Source organism: Triturus cristatus, chromosome 2_2 (genome assembly GCF_964204655.1).
Source record: "Triturus cristatus chromosome 2_2, aTriCri1.1, whole genome shotgun sequence".
Lineage (NCBI taxonomy): Eukaryota > Metazoa > Chordata > Amphibia > Caudata > Salamandridae > Triturus > Triturus cristatus.
Window position 1 is genome coordinate 1,171,949,365 of NC_140582.1, and position 18,573 is coordinate 1,171,967,937.

Sequence of the window (18,573 nt, forward strand, 5' to 3'; positions counted from 1 at the left end):
TCCTGCCCCCTCTAGTTAAAATCCTCAATAAGTCACTTGAGTAAGGATCGGTCCACCGGGCCTGGAAACATGCCAAAATCAAACCTATCGTAAAAACAAACCATCTGGACCCAGGTATACTGGGCAACCTGCGACCCATCTCCCTTCTCCCTCTCCTTGGCAAACTCCTGGAAAGGCACGTCAAGCAAACCTTAGTTAAATACCTGGAGGAGAACATGCTTCTCCACCCCACGCAGATGGGTTTCCGCGCCCTTGACAGCACTGAAGCAGCACTCCTGGTAGTGACCGAGGAACTTAAAAGCCTTACTAGACAACGGAGGGTCAGCCGCAATCATATTGCTTGATCTTAGCGCGACGCTGGATATCGTCAACCACGCCTTACTAAAAACAGACTGAAGGAAGCAGGCACCCAGGGCAAAGCCATGGAGTGGCTATGCTCCTTCCTAGATGACCGGTCGCTCCAAGTTATGGATCAGGACTGCATTTCGGACAGCCTTCCTTTGAAATCTGGAGTGCCGCTTTAGCCCTACCTTATTCAATATATATGTTCGACAGCTTGCCACCATCGCGCATGAATTTGGCATCCTAGGCATATCGTATGCTGATGACTCCCAGCTGATCGTCGCCCTGCCCCAAGATCACAATCAGGGAAACTCTCTATTGGGCCCCCGCCTTAACAAACCGGCTCATTGGATGACAAACAGCTATCTAAAACTGAACGGCGAAAAGACCGAACTCACGATGTTGAGCAACAAGGCTATCCCCAGGCCACTAAACAACTGGCCTCCTTGCATGGGTGACGCTCCGGTCCCTAAACTAGTGGCAAAAAACCTAGGCATCTGGCTCGATAGCGCACTCTCTATGAACGAACAGGCAAATGAAATTGCCAGGCATTTCCTTCGGACTCCTGAGGATGCTCAGAAAGATATTGGAACCTATACCGGAGCGACTCAGGAAAACCGTCCTGCATTCTTTGATAGTCTCCCGTCTGCACTATGGGAACTCTCTTTACTTGGGTTCTCCCAAGTATGCGATCAAGAGGCTCCAGACGGTGCAGAACGCGGTAGCTAGGCTCCTGCTCAAGCTCCATAGACATTCGCCAGTAAGAGAATCCCTGAAACTGCTACACTGGCATCCAATCGCGGCTAGGGTGAAATTCAAAGCCCCTTGTATCGTTCAATGGGCAGTAAATAACAGAGGCCCACACAAACTCAGACATCTGATCTCGGTATATGCCCCCACGAGATCATTAAGGTAAGGTCCTCTCACTCACGCCTCCTCAGTACCACTAGAAGAAAAAAATCCAGATAGGGAGGCAGATCCTTCTCTCTACCTAATCCCAAAACTGTGGAATGGGCTCCCTCAGGACCTTAGAGGACAGCAAAATGAACTGATATTTAGGAAAAAGTTGAAGACCTGGCTTTTCCCGCTTACCCACTAAGGGGCTCTGTCCCTCACCGCAGCTCTTATCGTCAGCGCGGGGAAGCCTCTGGGTAGCCATGCGCTATAGAAATCTCAAAATGAAATTAAAGTAAGGAGGCTTACTGATATCACCGTGCCGTTGAAAAGCCTGTAGTGTACTTAGCACTTTCCTCGTTCATTACTGGTCGGAAATGAACAGCTCTAGTTCTTCACCATAGTAAGATCAGAACAGGGGGCAGCTTTGCCTCAGAGACACAATAGGACTCTGCAAAGCTAAAGAAAGGAGAACACGTGACTGGCAGAGGAATCATTGCCCTATTGGAGTACGGCTGTGTTTTTGTAACCTGCTTTGCCGCATTCGTGGGCTGCTGAAGAGTGGAAGAGCATTGATGTAAAATCATGTCTTTGCACCACAGGCATGAGTGCACACAGCATTATAACTATGAAGATTGACAGCAGGACCTCGTCATGATTGTCAAGTGGCCCATTGTCATGATATTCACTGTCATCGAGCCCACGTGCTTTCACCAACAGCAGTTTAGATTCAGGGACCTGAAGTCTTGCTTTTCCAGCTATTTGAATTGGTGAGCCTGCAGTTTTAGCGGGTGGGACTGCAATCTCGGGGGCTTGGCCTGCAATCTTGGGGGGTGGGCCTGCAATCTCGGGGGTGGGCCTGCAATCTTGGGGGTGGGCCTGCATTCTCAGGAGGTGGGCCTGCAATCTTAGGAGGTGGGCCTGCAATCTCAGGAGATGGGCCTGCAATCTCAGCAGGTGGGCCCGCCATCTCGGAAGGTGGGACTGCAATTTCAGGGTGTGGCCTACAATCTCAGGGGGTGGACCAGCAATCTCAGGAGCTGGGCCTGCAGCCCCAGGGGGTGGGCATGCAATCTCAGGAGGTGGGCCTGCAATCTCAGGAGTTGGGCCTGCAATCCCAGAAGGTGAGCCTGCAATCTCAGGAGATGGGCTTGCAATCTCAGGAGGTGAGCCTTCAATCTCAGGGGGGGCGGCAATCTCACAAGTTGGGCCTTCAATCTCAAGGGATTGGTCTGCAATCTAAGGAGATCGACCTGCAATCCCAGAAGGTGGGCCTGCAATCTCAGGGTGTGGGCCTGCAATCTCAGGGGGTGGGCCTGCAATCTCAGGGGGTGGGCCTGCAATCTCAGCAACTGGGCCTGCGTTCTCAGAAGCTGGGCCCGCAATCTCAGGAGGCGAGCCCGCAATTCCTGGAGGTGGGCCTGCAATCTCGGGAGGCGGGCCACCAATCTCAGGAGGTGGACACGCAGTCTCAGGAGGTGGGCCGCAATCTCAGGAGGTTGGCCTGCAATCTCAGGAGGTTGGCCTGCAATCTCAGGAGGTGGGCCTGCAATCTCAGGAGGTGCGCCTGCAATCTAAGTAGGCAGGCATGGAAGCTCAGGAGTTGGGCCTGCAGTCTCAAGAGGTGGACCTGCAATCACAGGGGTTGGGCCAGCAATGTCAGGGGGTGGACCGCAATCTCAGGGGGTGGCCTACAATCTCAGGGGTGGGCCTGCAGTCTCAAGAGGTGGGCATGCAATCTCAGGAGTTGGGCCTGCAAATTCAGGAGTGGGCCTACAGTCTCAAGAGGTGGGCCTGCAAACTCAGTGTATGTTGTGCTGTTGGCTACAATATAAGGACCAGTAGGCATCCTACGTTTTTGGGACAATCACACAGAACCAAGTATCTGCTTGTGTCTTAAATTGAACAAGCAGAAGGTGCAGATGGCGTGTGTCAATCAATCAATCAATCAGCGCGACTACTCACCCGTAAGGGTCTCAAGGCGCTGGGGGATGGGGAGGGGTGGTTAGCAGGATCCAGTCCATCAAGGGGAGGGGGGTCTATCGAAGAGCCAGGTTTTGAGGTTTCTTGTGAAGATGGGGGGCGATGTTGTCTGTCTGAGGTGGAGCGGAAGGGCGTTACAGGCTCGGGCCGCGAGGAAGGAGAAGGAGTGGTCTTCCGATCTGGTCTTTCTGGTGCAGGGAACCACGGCGTAGGAGAGCTCGGCTGATCATAGGGTCCTCTGGGGTGCGTGGAATTTGAGTCGGCTGTTCAGGTATGCTGGTCCGGTGTCGTGGAGGGCCTTGTGGGCATGGGTGAGCATCTTGAAGGTGACTCTAGCTTCGATGGGGAGCCAGTGGAGTGTGTGTAGGTGCTGGGAGATGTGGCAGTATCTAGGCAGGTTGAGGACCAGTCTTGCGGCGGCGTTCTGGATGTTCTGTAGCTTGCGGGTGAGGTTTTTGTTTATTCTGGCGTAGAGTGCGTTGCTGTAGTCGAGTCTGCTGGTGACCAGGGCGTGAGTGACAGTCTTTCTGTGTTCGAGGGAGATCCATTTGAAGGTCTGACGTAGGAAGCGGAGGGTGTGGAAGCAGGAGGACGAGACGGAGTTGATCTAGCGGTCCATTTTGAGCTCGGAGTCCAGGATGATTCCCAGGTTGCGTGCGTGGTCCGTGGGGGTGGGCAGGCTTCTGAGGATGGGGGGCCACCACGTGTCGTTCCAGGCGTTGGGGTTTGGGCCCATGATGAGTACTTCTGTTTTGTTGGTGTTTAGTTGTAGGCACCTGTTTTTTATCCATTTGGCGACGGCTTCCATGCCTTCTCGAAAATTGTGTCTGGCGGTATTGGGTTCGTTGGATAGGGAGAGGATGAGTTGGGTGTCGTCTGCGTATGACACAATGTTGCGTCCGTAGGTTCTGACGATGGGGGCGAGCGGAGCCATGTAGACGTTGAAGAGTGTAGGGCTGAGGGAGGAGCCCTGGGGGACTCCGCATGTGGTAGGTGTAGGGTCTGAGAGGAAAGGGGGGAGTCTGACCTGCTGCATTCTGCCGGAGAGGAAGGAGTGGATCCAGTTGAGGGCCTTGTCTTGGATCCCTGTGTTGTTGAGTCTGCGTATTAGGGTGCGGTGAGAGACTGTGTCGAACACCTCTGAGATGTTGAGGAGGATGAGGGCTGCTGTTTCTCCTTTGTCCAGTAGGGTGCGGATGTCGTCTGTTAATGTTAATGTTACTGGGTATTTGTAGAGCGCACGGCTACTCCCAGGAGTGTCCCGGCATAGTGTCCCGGCACTAACAGGGGGGATCAGTGACAAAAACACATCTGTGGCCTCTCCGAGCCACCGATCATGCAAACAGCCATGTTTTTAACTTGTGACGGAAGCATAGAAGATTCTCTTCACAACGCAACTCAAAGGGTAAGTTGTTTCACAGCCCAGAGGCCACTGCCTGGAAGGAGCAACCCCCCCAATCGGGAGCGTAAGAACCTTGGGGTCTGTGACAAACAAGAAGTTGAGGACCGTAGATTACGAGAAGGAACATAAAGCTGACATCTGTTTCTCAGATACGGAGCCCCGATATTGTAAAATGCCTTAAAGGCTAATACCAGTGCCTTAAAGTTAAATACACCCTCTTGCGTACTGGAAGCCAATGTAAAGCTCTAAGGTGTGGGGTCATGTGGGTCCTACGGTCAACCATAAGTATAGCTCGGCAGCAGCATTCTGAGTCACCTGAAGACGGTTGGTCAGATAGTCGGGTAGGCCTAGATAGAGGACGTTCACATAATCAAGACGTGACAGTATTAAAGCTTGCACAACTATCTTCCTATGAGACACTGAGAGCAAAGGAAGAAAGTTGTGCATCATCCTCAGGAGGCCAAAACAGATGCCCACCACTGATTGAACCTGGGATTTCATGGACATATCATTATCCAGTTTGACCCATAGATTCTTGACTGTGGTAGCCAGGGTGGTAGGAGGAGACATATTGGATGGCCACCATTCTCGCCATTCGTTCCCCGGATTACAGCCGAAGAAGATCATTTCCAATTTGCAACACAGTTGGTTCTGATTAAACCATCCAAATACTGCAGATAGGCAAAGGTTTAGCCTCTTCCCATCAAGGACTTCGCCCTTACCGCAAGTAAACAGTAGTTGTGTGTCATCGGCGTAGGAAATGATCCTAGCGCCGAAAGGTTCAACCAGTAATGCCAAGGGGGCCATAAACACATTAAACAAAGTCGGGCTCAAAATGGATCCTTGAGGGACACCCACATTCATAGATTGAATGGGTGCCGCAAAAGGGGGGGACCAAACTGTTTGCTGACGGTTTGTTAAGTAAGACCGGAACCACTGCAGGACAGTACCACCAATACCGTATCCCCAAAGGCGATCAAGAAGAAGGTCATTTGGTACGGTATCGAAGGCTGCAGATAGGTCGAGCAGTATCAAAATTGCCTTCCCACCTTTGTCCAATGTGGACTTAATGGATTCAGATATCTCAAGGAGAGCTGTTTCAGTGCTAAAATTAGCACGGAACCCCGATTGGCTCGGATGTAAAATACCACTGGATTAAAAAACTCCACCACAACCTGATTCACATATTTCTCCAAAGCCTTAGAGAGAGCCGGGAGCAATGAGATGGGTCTGTAATTACTTGCTATCAAAGGGTCAGCAGATGGTTTTTTTAAAAGTGGGAGAATTTTCCCATGTTTCCATCTATTCGGCACCATCCCTTCGGTTAAGGAGAGGTTCAGCACCCTATTAACCGCCGGGTTAATCACCTCACTCACTGTCCATTCTTCTGTAGGAGTAAAAGGATTCTTTGTTGCGCAGGGGCCCGTAAAATCTTTCACAATTTTAAAGAGTTCTTTACTTTTGTTGCCTGCCGTCTCAACTTTTCCGTTAAGAAAGTTCTTTTTTTCCAGGCGAACTTTAGTGTAATATGCTTTTAGTGTCGCCTTATACGTTTGTTTAGCCATAGGGTTAAAATCCTTCCTCCAGATTCTCTCTAAGCGTTTGCAAAGGCTCTTGCTCTTCCTAAGAGCTTCCGTAAACCAGGGAGCAGATGCTCGGCCTCCATTTGCCACCCGGAGCTTAAGGGGGGCAAACTCATTTACGCAGGATTCCAGCCAGCTCTCTAAAGTGAGAGCATCGTGCGTAAGGCTATCCTTAAGGCAAAGTGGGTATGCCTCAAGAAAAACTCCTAGGGCCGCCGGGGTCATTGATTTAAAAGATCTAAAACTGCTGGTACGCTCCAAGTACCGCTTAGGAGACTGCACAAGTGTTTTCTTTATTTTAAAGGTAAGTAAATGATGGTCAGACCAAACCAAAGGATGGGGCGGAGCCATTTCAATCATGTCAGAGGAAAAAACCTGATCAAGAGTGTGGCCCCTTTCCTGGGTGAGAAGGGAGACATAAGGAGTAAGGTGTAGCATATTCAAGGATTCATATAACTTCAGAGAATCGTGATCGTGGCACAGATCCATGTGAATATTGAAGTCTCCTAAAATTAAACACTGTTTATATTTAGCAGTCAAAGGAGCAATGACCGAGTTAAGCGCATCAAGAAAGCTTTTTGCCTGGCCGGGAGCTCGATAAACTAATACTCCTGCAATTGACTGGTGGGGTGACATCTTTTGCAGGAAACCTAGGCTTTCAGCGTCTTCCAGGACAAAATTAGGTAAGATAGTACAGGTAAATGTGCTTTTATAAATAATCGCGACTCCTCCGCCTCGTCCCCCTAATAGATCTTTCCTTAAAATAAGGTAGTTTGGGGGGATGGCGTTAGCAATGGTTGGATTAGATCCTTCATGTAGCCATGTTTCTGTCAGAAACAGCACATCAGGTTTAGACTCAGAAAGAAGATCGAAAATTTGAAATTCATGCTGCCTCATGGAGTGAATGTTAAGAAGCATCAACGTTAAATCGCTGTTGGCCAGCTGATTAGTTAAGACTGACAGGCCAAGGGTGTGTTCTCCCGGTAATGATGTTTTAGCTGGGGTAGTGGGGAGGGGGAGAGTCCAGTGACACATCTCACAGCTCAATACCCTCATGTAACCTACAGAGAAAGAGTGGGGGCAACAATTTACACGGCTACCAAGATCTAGGAGATCTCTACTATTATAGCTGATACGTTGATCGTTTGAGCAACCAGTCCTCTTACCCGGGAGGCCAGACCCGGAGCCATCCGCTGCATCCGGGACGCGGACGGGCGCAGACAGGCTTGCCTTAGGCGCGTCAGCGGCGCGCCCGCAGCGCGCGTCCGCTGCGCGCCAGCGCAGCGTCCCGTTTTACCATCTCCGTCAATTGAACCACTAGACCGCGCCTTGCCCAAGATGGCGGGTCGCAGAAAAAGATTTTCCCCACTTCCTGATACCCTGGAATCCCTGGTTCGATTCCCTCCACCCTCCTCTTAAGTTTGTTCACAAAAATCAAATAGTTTTAGATTTTTAAAATAAGTTCACAATAACACAACAATGAATTTAAAATAGTGCCATAAACGTTCTACTACAGTACTAGGATAGGTGCAAAAAATGCAAAGGAGAGCAGGATCGGCGGCAGCAGAGCTTAAACAGCAGTGAGAACTAACACGAGGAGGGCGGTTTCCGTACTGTGGTTTTTTCTGAAGCCGGATCGGGAGGAGTCGAGGGTGTTGTGCTCTTCGATGAATGCGGCTAGTTGGCTGTTGATGGCTTTCTCGATGACTTTTGCTGGGAACGGGAGCATGGAGATGGGTCTGTAGTTTTTGAGGTCGGTGCGTCCATGCTGGGGGACCATCTGTTAAACTTGATGTGGTTGTAACACATCAGATCTCTTTCTACCTGACTGCATGGGCCTCTTATCGACACATGACTAGTCTGCTAGTCTTTTGACCACAGGGGAAGTGGTACCCGTTGTTCCAGCTCGGGCTGAATGTGTGAATATTGGGTACTCAAGAGACACAGTTTAAGGGCAGGGACACTGCATTGCGCCTGCGCTGGACACATTAGGCCCACAATGCTGATCCATTCTTGAAATCTATAAGACCACAGTGGACCTGTGACCTGGCTCGGGTGCTTGTCCACTGCTGTTCACTCAGCACCTCTGGGGCCTGCAGAGTGGGGAGTGGGGGGCGGGGGGCTCCAAACTACTGCAAGGTGATCTGAAAACCCCTGTTGTAAAGTAAATAACTCCAGCAAACGTAGATCAGGAGAAAAGCTAAGGCCGAGAGCAGTGCTCCCTCAATCTCGCTGGCCACGCCTGGCATTTTTGAAACTTTAAAATGCTTTACATTTTGATGCAAGATAATTAAACAACATTTAATTTGGGGACACACAAAGGGGGTGCACTGCTGCTGGAAAGACCGTGGTTTGCATCAGTCCATTGTTTTATAATGAAGTGAGGGATATTTTAGAGAGAAGTCTTGAAAAGAGAGAGTATCAAAAGATGCATTTGGCATGGTTGTTAGTACAATGTAATTCTCTCTATTAAAAAAAAACAAAAAACAAACATCGGGACTCATTTACAAGGCCCCTGCGCCGCCGGGAAGTCACTTTTAATGAGGTCAGGCCCGTCAGGGACATTGGAATTTTGCCAGTCAGAATTACCGCTAGGTACAATAATGGGGGTGTGATGTGGGGCGGGGGGAGGGTGGGGGTTGACAACATTGCCTTCCTGTAGGGTCGGTCTGGTGGCTCAGCGAACTAATATTTCACCTGTAGTTATATATGTTTGACACTATGGCCAGAGGTTCGGGTTTGTCTCAGCCTTTCATGCTTCGAAGGTCGATAACATGGGAAGCCGCTGAGCTGAGACGCACAAAAAACTATTTTATCTGTAAATAGCTCCAAGAACCCTCTTTGGTGTTGAATGTGCGCCACATAGGCCCCGTGTTGTCACCCAAGGAGCTGAGGGAAGCTCAACCCTTGCCCTCGGTGAAATGCTGCTGCTTGCTTTGAGAATCCAACACTTGGAGGGAAAAACTAACCACGTTCTGTTTTTCTTGTTGCTGCAGAAGATGCTGTGGGTAAGTCGAGCGGCTGGGTATGTACTTTCCGTGTAACCTTGCCCGTGCGGAATGTCACACGTGTGCCACACGGTCTAAACCGGGCCGTGTGCTTTGGCTGCGAGGCCGAGAGGGCGGGAAAAGTCAACAGCGCACGTGCCTCAGAGCTGAAAACTTATTTCCACAATATCCACCATAAAAAGCGAAGTCTGCACGGGACATTCATTTAAGGTCGCTATTCCTGGCTGCCGTCAGAACTCAAATAAAACCCTCGCCATATTTTCTCTCCATTAGGTCAGTGTGATGGAATTCTGTGAATTTCTAAAATAGACATCATTATGCATAGCAGTGTTTCAGGATATTTCTCCGATCGTCCCACTCTCCTGGCAAAGAGGTGTGATAAAAAAAAAAAATCAAAACAAGACATCACTGTGTGCAGAGGTGTGCCGGTGAAAGTTTGCAAAAGTGTCTGCTGAATTAAAAACAAAACCTGAACAAATAAATTACTTTGCTCTCTTTACCAATAAATAATAAATATTTTCACTGACCTCTACAAGAGGTGCCCTTTTATCCCCTGCTTAGGAGCGGACACTATATGGAGTATTAATTATATTTTTATTGCAAAATTCTAACGTACAGCAGCAGGGATTGGCATTACACACACTGGCAGACCACATTACAGCCTCCTCTATTCATCATGTTTGTTTAGTTAAAACTAAGGTTACTTCAGCCAATCAGAAAGTAGGGCACACGTGATGACATTTCCGGTCTGACAGTGTCTTTCCTTCTATGACTTCCTTGTCATCCTAGCTACACTGAGGCCAGCTCCTCCCATTACAGTCCTTTCCACAGGTGGGTGTCTGTGTTCTGGGTCAGACCCTTTGATGTAGGCCATGCCTGGCCCTGCCCATGGCTGGAACCAAGGCACCTCCTCCCATGTATATACTAAGAGGTGTATTTACAACGAAATGGAGCAGAGAGCAATTTTACAGCGCCGAGCTGCGTCATTTAAAAAACACAGGGATAAGCCGTATTTACAAGAAGCTGCCTAGCGCCAACACAGACACTCTTGCGTCGTAGTGCAAGGCTGCCTGCGTTGCAGAGATTATTCCCTGCAACGCAGACACCATGTGCCTGCGTTTCAGGTACGATTGTGTTTGTGCAGGAAGGGAGACCTTCCTGCACAAAAAGAATCATTAATGGCGTTTTGCTCTTCCTTTGTATGCTGCATAATGCAGAAGACACAGAAAGAGCAAAAACAAAGAGCAATAAAAGTATTTCTCCTCATTGTGCCACTCTAACGCCTGGTATTCAGTGGCGTTCGTTTTTGGCACTGCCTCAGATTTACACATCCTTGTGACTCTGAGGCAGCGTCAAAAAGCAGTGGGTGTTGAGGTGGGACGCCCACTGCAACACCCATTGCACGCCTCTTTCACGCAGATACCTGCCTGAAAGGGTACCATATTTACAAAGCGGCGTTCAGCCATGCAAAGTGGCTTAACGCCGCTCTGTAAATATGGAGCAGGGCATTGCGCCACCGGGACGTCGGTAAAAGTGACGTTCCAGTGTAACAATCCCCTTTTAAGTATGCCCCTAAGACTGCATTAGCAAGGAAGACAGCCTTCCACTCACCCAGAATAACAGAAGGGTCCAGGCTGCCTGCAGGAGTAGGACATGTGAATGCTGAACAATTAGAGTGATGGTGAAAGTAGCTCCAATGAGAAGTCATCCACAGGGGTCTGTAATGGGTGAAGTTGGCAAAGACAATACCCACACGTAACAAGCATTGGCTAAACCAGTAGTTCTAGCCTTGTACAGCCTGCCATGCTTTTTTCTAAATTATTGCCTGCATATGCAGTGTTCTAACAATTTGCAGTAGTATGAAACTACAGCAGGCGCCTAGCAGCTTGGGCAGCGAAGTGCATTCCTTTGCAGAAGGCTGTGCACACGTGATCAGGCAAAATGCTTTCACCCACAGTGCCAGACATCCTATTGGTGAAGTGGACCCATGCTGTGGTGAGTGGAAGCGAAGTGTGAATGTCAGCTGAACGGAGCAAAGAATGACTGGTCCTAACGGGAAGTCCTTGTTTGTATATCAGGTTATATTTTTATTATGATTTTTTGGAGAATATTTGGCTGGTGAGACAGCTGAAGCTGTTTCTAGGCCAGGCCTCAAAAACTGCCTTCAAGTTGAGGCACCAGATGTGACTAACAGATAGAGGCTTGTGATACAAAGAGTCGGATTGAAGCTGAGACCAACAAATATGTGTTATTAGCGTGTAACATGTGAGTGCAAGCACAGACTGGCGTGCCATAAACCATGTCAGCATAAAAGAGAAGCCCTGCTATGGTGAGGAAAGCAGAACCCAATGGAGATACCATAATGCAGCATAAAAGAGAAGCCCTGCTATGTTAAGGAAGGCAGAGCCAATAGAGATACCATAATGCAGCATAAAAGAGAAGCCCTGCTATGGTGATGAAGGCAGAACCCACTGGAGATACCATAATGCAGCATAAAAAAGAAGCCCTGCTATGGTGAGGAAGGCAGAACCAATAGAGATACCATAATGCAGCATAAAAGAAAATCCCTGCTATGGTGAGGAAGGCAGAACACGCTGGAGATACCATAATGCAGCATAAAAGAGAAGCCCTGCTATGGTGAGGAAGGTAGAACCCAATGGAGATACCATAATGCAGCATAAAAGAGAAGCCCTGCTATGGTGAGGAAGGCAGAGCCAATAGAGATACCATAATGCAACATAAAAGAGAAGCCCTGCTATGGTGAGGAAGGCAGAGCCAATAGAGATACCATAATGCAGCATAAAAGAGAAGCCCTGCTATGGTAAGGAAGGTAGAACCCAATAGAGATACCATAATGCAGCATAAAAGAGAAGCCCTGCTATGGTGAGGAAGGCAGAGCCAATGGAGATACCATAATGCAGCATAAAAGAGAAGCCTTGCTATGGGGAGGAAGGCAGAGCCAATGGAGATACCATAATGCAGCATAAAAGAGAAGCCCTGCTATGGTGAGGAAGGCAGAACCCACTGGAGATACCATAATGCAGCATAAAAGAGAAGCCCTGCTATGGTGAGGAAGGCAGAGCCAATGGAGATACCATACTGCAGCATAAAAGAGAAGCCCTGCTATGGTGAGGAAGGCAGAGCCAACAGAGATACCATAATGCAGCATAAAAGAGAAGCCCTGCTATGGCAAGGAAGTTAGAACCCACTGGAGATACCATAATGCAGCATAAAAGAGAAACCCTGCTATGGCAAGGAAGGTAGAACCCACTGGAGATACCATAATGCAGCATAAAAGAGAAGCCCTGCTATGGTGAGGAAGGGAGAGCCAATGGAGATACCATAATGCAGCATAAAAGAGAAGCCCTGCTATGGTGAGGAAGGCAGAGCCAATAGAGATACCATAATGCAGCATAAAAGAGAAGCCCTGCTATGGTGAGGAAGGCAGAACCCACTGGAGATACCATAATGCAGCATAAAAAAGAAGCCCTGCTATGGTGAGGAAGGCAGAGCCAATAGAGATACCATAATGCAGCATAAAAGAGAAGCCCTGCTCTGGCGAGGAAGGTAGAACCCACTGGAGATACCATAATGCAGCATAAAAGAGAAGCCCTGCTATGGTGAGGAAGGCAGAGCCAATGGAGATACCATAATGCAGCATAAAAGAGAAGCCCTGCTATGGTGAGGAAGGCAGAGCCAATAGAGATACCATAATGCAGCATAAAAGAGAAGCCCTGCTCTGGCGAGGAAGGTAGAACCCACTGGAGATACCATAATGCAGCATAAAAGAGAAGCCCTGCTATGGTGAGGAAGGCAGAACTCGCTGGAGATACCATAATGCAGCATAAAAGAGAAGCCCTGCTATGGTGAGGAAGGCAGAACCCGCTGGAGATACCATAATGCAGCATAAAAGAGAAACCCTGCTATGGTGAGAGAGGTAGAACCCAATGGAGATACCATAATGCAGCATAAAAGAGAAGCCCTGCTATGGTGAGGAAGGCAGAACCCGCTGGAGATACCATAATGCAGCATAAAAGAGAAGCCCTGCTATGGTGAGGAAGGTAGAACCCAATGGAGATACCATAATGCAGCATAAAAGAGAAGCCCTGCTATGGTAAGGAAGGCAGAACCCAATAGAGATACCATAATGCAGCATAAAAGAGAAGCCCTGCTATGGTGAGGAAGGCAGAACCCGCTGGAGATACCATAATGCAGCATAAAAGAGAAACCCTGCTATGGTGAGAGAGGTAGAACCCAATGGAGATACCATAATGCAGCATAAAAGAGAAGCCCTGCTATGGTAAGGAAGGCAGAACCCAATAGAGATACCATAATGCAACATAAAAGAGAAACCCTGCTATGGCAAGGAAGGTAGAACCCACTGGAGATACCATAATGCAGCATAAAAGAGAAGCCCTGCTATGGTGAGGAAGGCAGAACCCACTGGAGATACCATAATGCAGCATAAAAGAGAAGCCCTGCTATGGTGAGGAAGGCAGAACCCAATAGATATACCATAATGCAGCATAAAAGAGAAGCCCTGCTATGGTGAATAAGGTAGAACCCAATGGAGATACCATAATGCAGCATAAAAGAGCAGCCCTGCTATGGTGAATAAGGTAGAACCCAATGGAAATACCATAATGCAGCATAAAAGAGCAGCCCTGCTATGGTGAGGAAGGCAGAACCCAATAGATATACCATAATGCAGCATAAAAGAGAAGCCCTGCTATGGTGAATAAGGTAGAACCCAATGGAGATACCATAATGCAGCATAAAAGAGAAGCCCTGCTATGGTGAAGAAGGTAGAACCCAATGGAGATACCATAATGTACAAACTGGCAGAAGTCACGTAGCTACTTGCCAACGCTGGTCATTACCACAACACTTACCCACATTAGTTATGTCTGTACCCGTTAATTCACTCAAAATCTTATAACCATGAAACCTTGGAGCATTACCCAACCTTCTAGACTAGCCAGAAGATAGCAAGAGTAGACACCACCAGGTGCAAAGGGGTACATCATTTGTACAAATTAATCTCTACGTGTCCACTTTGGAGCATCCCCAAGATACTGCTTCCGCAGTACATGGATCCCATGGCACCGTGAGCGGACTCCTCCCGACAATCTATGCAGCCGTGACAGGGTTGACTTATGCTGCTTGATACAAAGGAGGAACACGGCAGAGAGCGACCAGCCTCGGCGCAATCATGCCGTGCCAGGCAACCTGCGACTCAGGGTATTTTAGCCATGCGGCAAACGAGATCCCTGTTGCTGGTTTTTGAATTTGTTTCCTAACCAATTTCATCTTTGTTCATTGACTAGCATCAGTTCCTACATGTTTTCGGTGGCTTGCCATGGATATTTGAGCCGGAGAAGCTGAATACATGTTGAATTCTCCATAAATTGGGCGCATGTTAGGAGACAGGTATTGGGCATTATACTGGCAGAAAAATACGACAATGATTTTGAAGGAAGCTCATATATTTTGGAATCCCTGTCCTCAATAAAATGAAAGGCAGAAGCTATTTTAAAATGGACATAGTCATTGGCCATCGAACTATGAAAAACTACAATACCATCTGCTCTTTACAGTAGAAATGCCCCTCACTATTCTGTCAAATTAAGCTACCGCCTTATTGACATGCAGAGATGCATGCACTATGCCATCGACTTTTAAATTACCTTGAAAGGACCTAAATATGTAACAAAACACCTCTGAGAGCTGATTTCATCCACAGCTCGTATGAGTAATGCAACCACAATGATATACATCCACTGAGAGTAACTCATGAGACTGCGTCGGTAGCCTGTCACTCGTGAAGAGGGCCTTTAACGACCATTAGAGCATTGGAATGTTGAGAGCTCCACTGAAGACAACTGAGCGGCTCAAGGTCAAGAATAGCTGCTACAGACCTTCTTGTACAACATTCCGATATTTGTCTTTCGGTTTCTCCTCTTTATTTTAGAACAACGTAGACTCAGTGGGTGGAATGGTCTAATAGCCTTATAGCAGTTCTGCGCTGGGCTATATTGGTTGTTAAAGCCCTCTACCTCACCATAGCATCCACCCCACAGCTCACTCCTATAAATCAAGTTCATGACCTTTAACAACCATATAGCCTTTGACAGTGATTTATAATGCTAAATTATAGGCCAATCTTTACAAGAATACACCAAGACATCCGCCATCTTGTACCTGTCTCAGATTTCCATCCGGTGCATGGGACCCAATCTGTGGTAAAGTCCCCTCTCAAAGTCCTGTGATTGGAGGTTTAACATGAAGGTGCTTCAGTGCCTGTTTTATAGAGTAAGCATTCCCTACTGTGGATTACCGCAGTCTCATAGTAAGCTTGGTGCCAGTGGGCCTTTCGCACTTTGCTTTACAGCCTTCGATACAGAGAAGACCCTTACTCAATTCTGCTAACGGGAACTGCAATTGCAAAAAAAGTAATCAAGATACCGCATGATTCTGTCTTGGTCCCATCATACTACAATTTTCATTTGTTTACTTTGCGGGGAACAAATTAATCCACCCGTTGGCCAAAAAGTCTTAGGACTTTTTCAGCAGCATTGACAAGTTCAATTGGAGCTTCTCCTTCAAACGAACCAATCGAAAAGAGAGACCTTGAGGGTTGCTTCCTTGACTGAGGTATGGTCCAAACCCATCGGCCTGAAACTCCGCCATTGGTGCCCGGTGGAAAACCTGTGGGTACTTATGATAGGCTGAGACTAGTAAGATCGCTCAGACCCTGCGGGTGATATCTGGTGCTACCTTTAGATGTAAATGGCCAAAACTCAATCAGGGACTTATTGATGAGGTTTTCTGATTCAGCAATGTGAGCGGTACCTGCTTACGCCTACTCTCTGGTCCCCGCAGCTACCACTCAGAATCCTATACAAAGGATGGGTATTCCATCGAAGCTCCCACCCGTATCATTACACAACCTCTTCACTAGGAAACTTCAGACATACGTCATCCCAGCTGTAGGACACTTGTTCCATTGGTTGGGTGGATTAGACAGTTTGATACCTCTTAAAGACCCACTAACATAACACAACAGAACACAGTCATAACCTATACCATAACATAGCATAACATAACAAAACATAACATAGGATAGCACAACACAAGATACCATAAAATGTAACATAACATAGGATAGCATAGCATAACATATAGCATATCATAACATAAAATATCATGACATCTGTGAGAATTGTGCACTTTCCTTGAAAGCTTGGGTATTTACTATACAAAATTTGAAAGATAAGCTTTCAAAATACAGGAGGATTGGCTGTAAGCCATAGGCCCATTTTCAGGTCCCACAGTAAATGAAAGTGGATTTTTTGTTTGAAGTCAAAATCACTCATTTATACCAGAATGTAGAATGTGGTTTAAATGCTGCACTTTAGTTTCACCTCATTGACTTGGAGGGATGTTGAAAACTAACAAACATTTGAAATACTTAATTGATCAGACATGCACTTCTATTCGGTCTGGAATCCATATTGGTTTGATTAAGCAACCAACTTTGTTAACATTTAACTTGAACATGAGTGAGAAGTTAATATATTTTTTTAAATGCAGCTTATAACCTTGGCCACATGTAACCATTAAGAATGACATTTTGCTCACATCTCATTTTTGTTGAAAGGTGTAACTGTGTACATTTGATGACTGGCGAATAAGGGAAATGCCGAGCTAAAAGATCTCTCTTTAGTTGAAAGTAGTTGAAAAGCCATGAAAACAATTCTGTTTTAATGTATGTTCAAAATATTGTACCAATGTTTTATTGGCTGACACTGCATTGAGGCATTTCTATTGGTTGTCAATAATAGTTGCTCATGTCTCTTATGATATCTATACTGTGTCCTAAAGTCTTATGATTTTAAAGTCTGATTTCAAGCACAATGCACTTTTGTAATTCTGTAACTGAACCATTATAGGAAGAAGAATTTATTGATTGGTGGAGCAAGTTCTATGCATCGACTGGAGAGAAAGAGAAATGTGGGACCTATTTGGAGAAAGGTTTTGACACTCTGCAGGTAAGTGATAGCGGCTTGAATAAAAGTAAGATGCGCAGACAGATGCCTCTGTTTGTAAGGGATCTTGCTGTCCAGGGGAAGTAACACAAGGTCTATGTTCACCTGTCTTCAGAATGTATACTGGCAGTAAGAGGAACAGTATAAACTTACTCCTGATGCAGGAAGAGTACAGTCAGGGGCTCAGTCTATGTATCTTAGACGAGATATGTTGTAGATTGTCAAATGCAGGGGTTTTCTCCAGGTGTGAAATATTAAGGTGAAGGATCTTTTGTAATGTAACCTTAACAGTAAGTTGGAAGATATCCTGATAGTTGAAAATCTGTGTGCTTAAGGTTAGGGGAATGCGCTGAGATTTGCAAATGTTGTATTAGTAAATAGATATGCACAGGAAGTGTTCTGAATGCAAGGGAATAACTGAGAGGCACACCTTGGGAGGGAGTACCCTTAAATAATGCAAGGGGATTCATTGGTTCCAATTGCTGCCAATAGGCTGTGTGCAGTGTAGCCCACCGAAAGGCAATAGCAATGAAAGAACAGCCTTACTCGGGTTCTGATTCTTTCGTGTCTAACACGTCAGAAGCTTTGTATCAACTCGCTGAGGTCAGTCAACAAGTTCTTGGCTCAAAAAGAGAGGCGGCTTGTACAAACCCCTAGAGTTTTTGGAGTCCAAATAGACCCTTGATGGAGTTTTCACTCGGACATCTCAGTAGTAGTTTCTAAACTATTAAGGCACAAGTTGAGGTCTTAAGAGAAAGGACTTGTTATAAGTTGATGATGGGCTAAGGGCACAATATGTGAAGACATTTCCAGTCTTTTATTTTTGTGATGCCAGAGAGGGTTCTCAGTTCATGAAAGGAGTTCATGTTTTCCTTCTTTGGACTGCATCACTTTAAGTCCCACCAAAACTTTAGAACACACGAAGTCACTAACCTTCAACAATCTGACACCGCGGCTAGTGACTTACATACATTAATTCTTCCCTGTTTTCATGAATGCACGTAATCAAATGAATATAAGTTATATGCTCACTTTTCTAAATGTCTGCTGCGCATCTATAACCAGCATGTGGCAGAAAGGACAGCTGTGCTCTCTGAAACGTCCTCTTATTCAGATTTGAGCATGGACGACCCATGAGTACTTTGTGAGATGCTAAGATCTATCCACACTGCACCCTCCATATTGGGCTGTTTGAGAGATGTGCTTCTAAATGTAGTGTGTGCCGCCTTTACACAAAGTCATTGTATTGACCAAGTAAAAAGGATGGCAGCTATTTGTGGAACTTTTACCAAAAGTGTACATTGTTTATACAA

The 18,573-nt window shown here is 46.9% G+C and overlaps 1 protein-coding gene across 11 annotated transcripts in view; it reads left to right on the top strand.

The window, feature by feature from the left end:
- The window catches only part of DYSF (dysferlin), a 1,012,908-nt gene that overhangs the window by 891,027 nt on the left and 103,308 nt on the right, over nt 1-18,573 (top strand). For all 11 annotated transcript variants that reach the window (XM_085642744.1, XM_085642751.1, XM_085642747.1 and 8 more), the window contains one exon: nt 17,165-17,263. In XM_085642744.1, the coding sequence (XP_085498870.1) occupies nt 17,165-17,263 (99 nt within the window). The remainder of the gene's footprint in view (nt 1-17,164; nt 17,264-18,573) is intronic.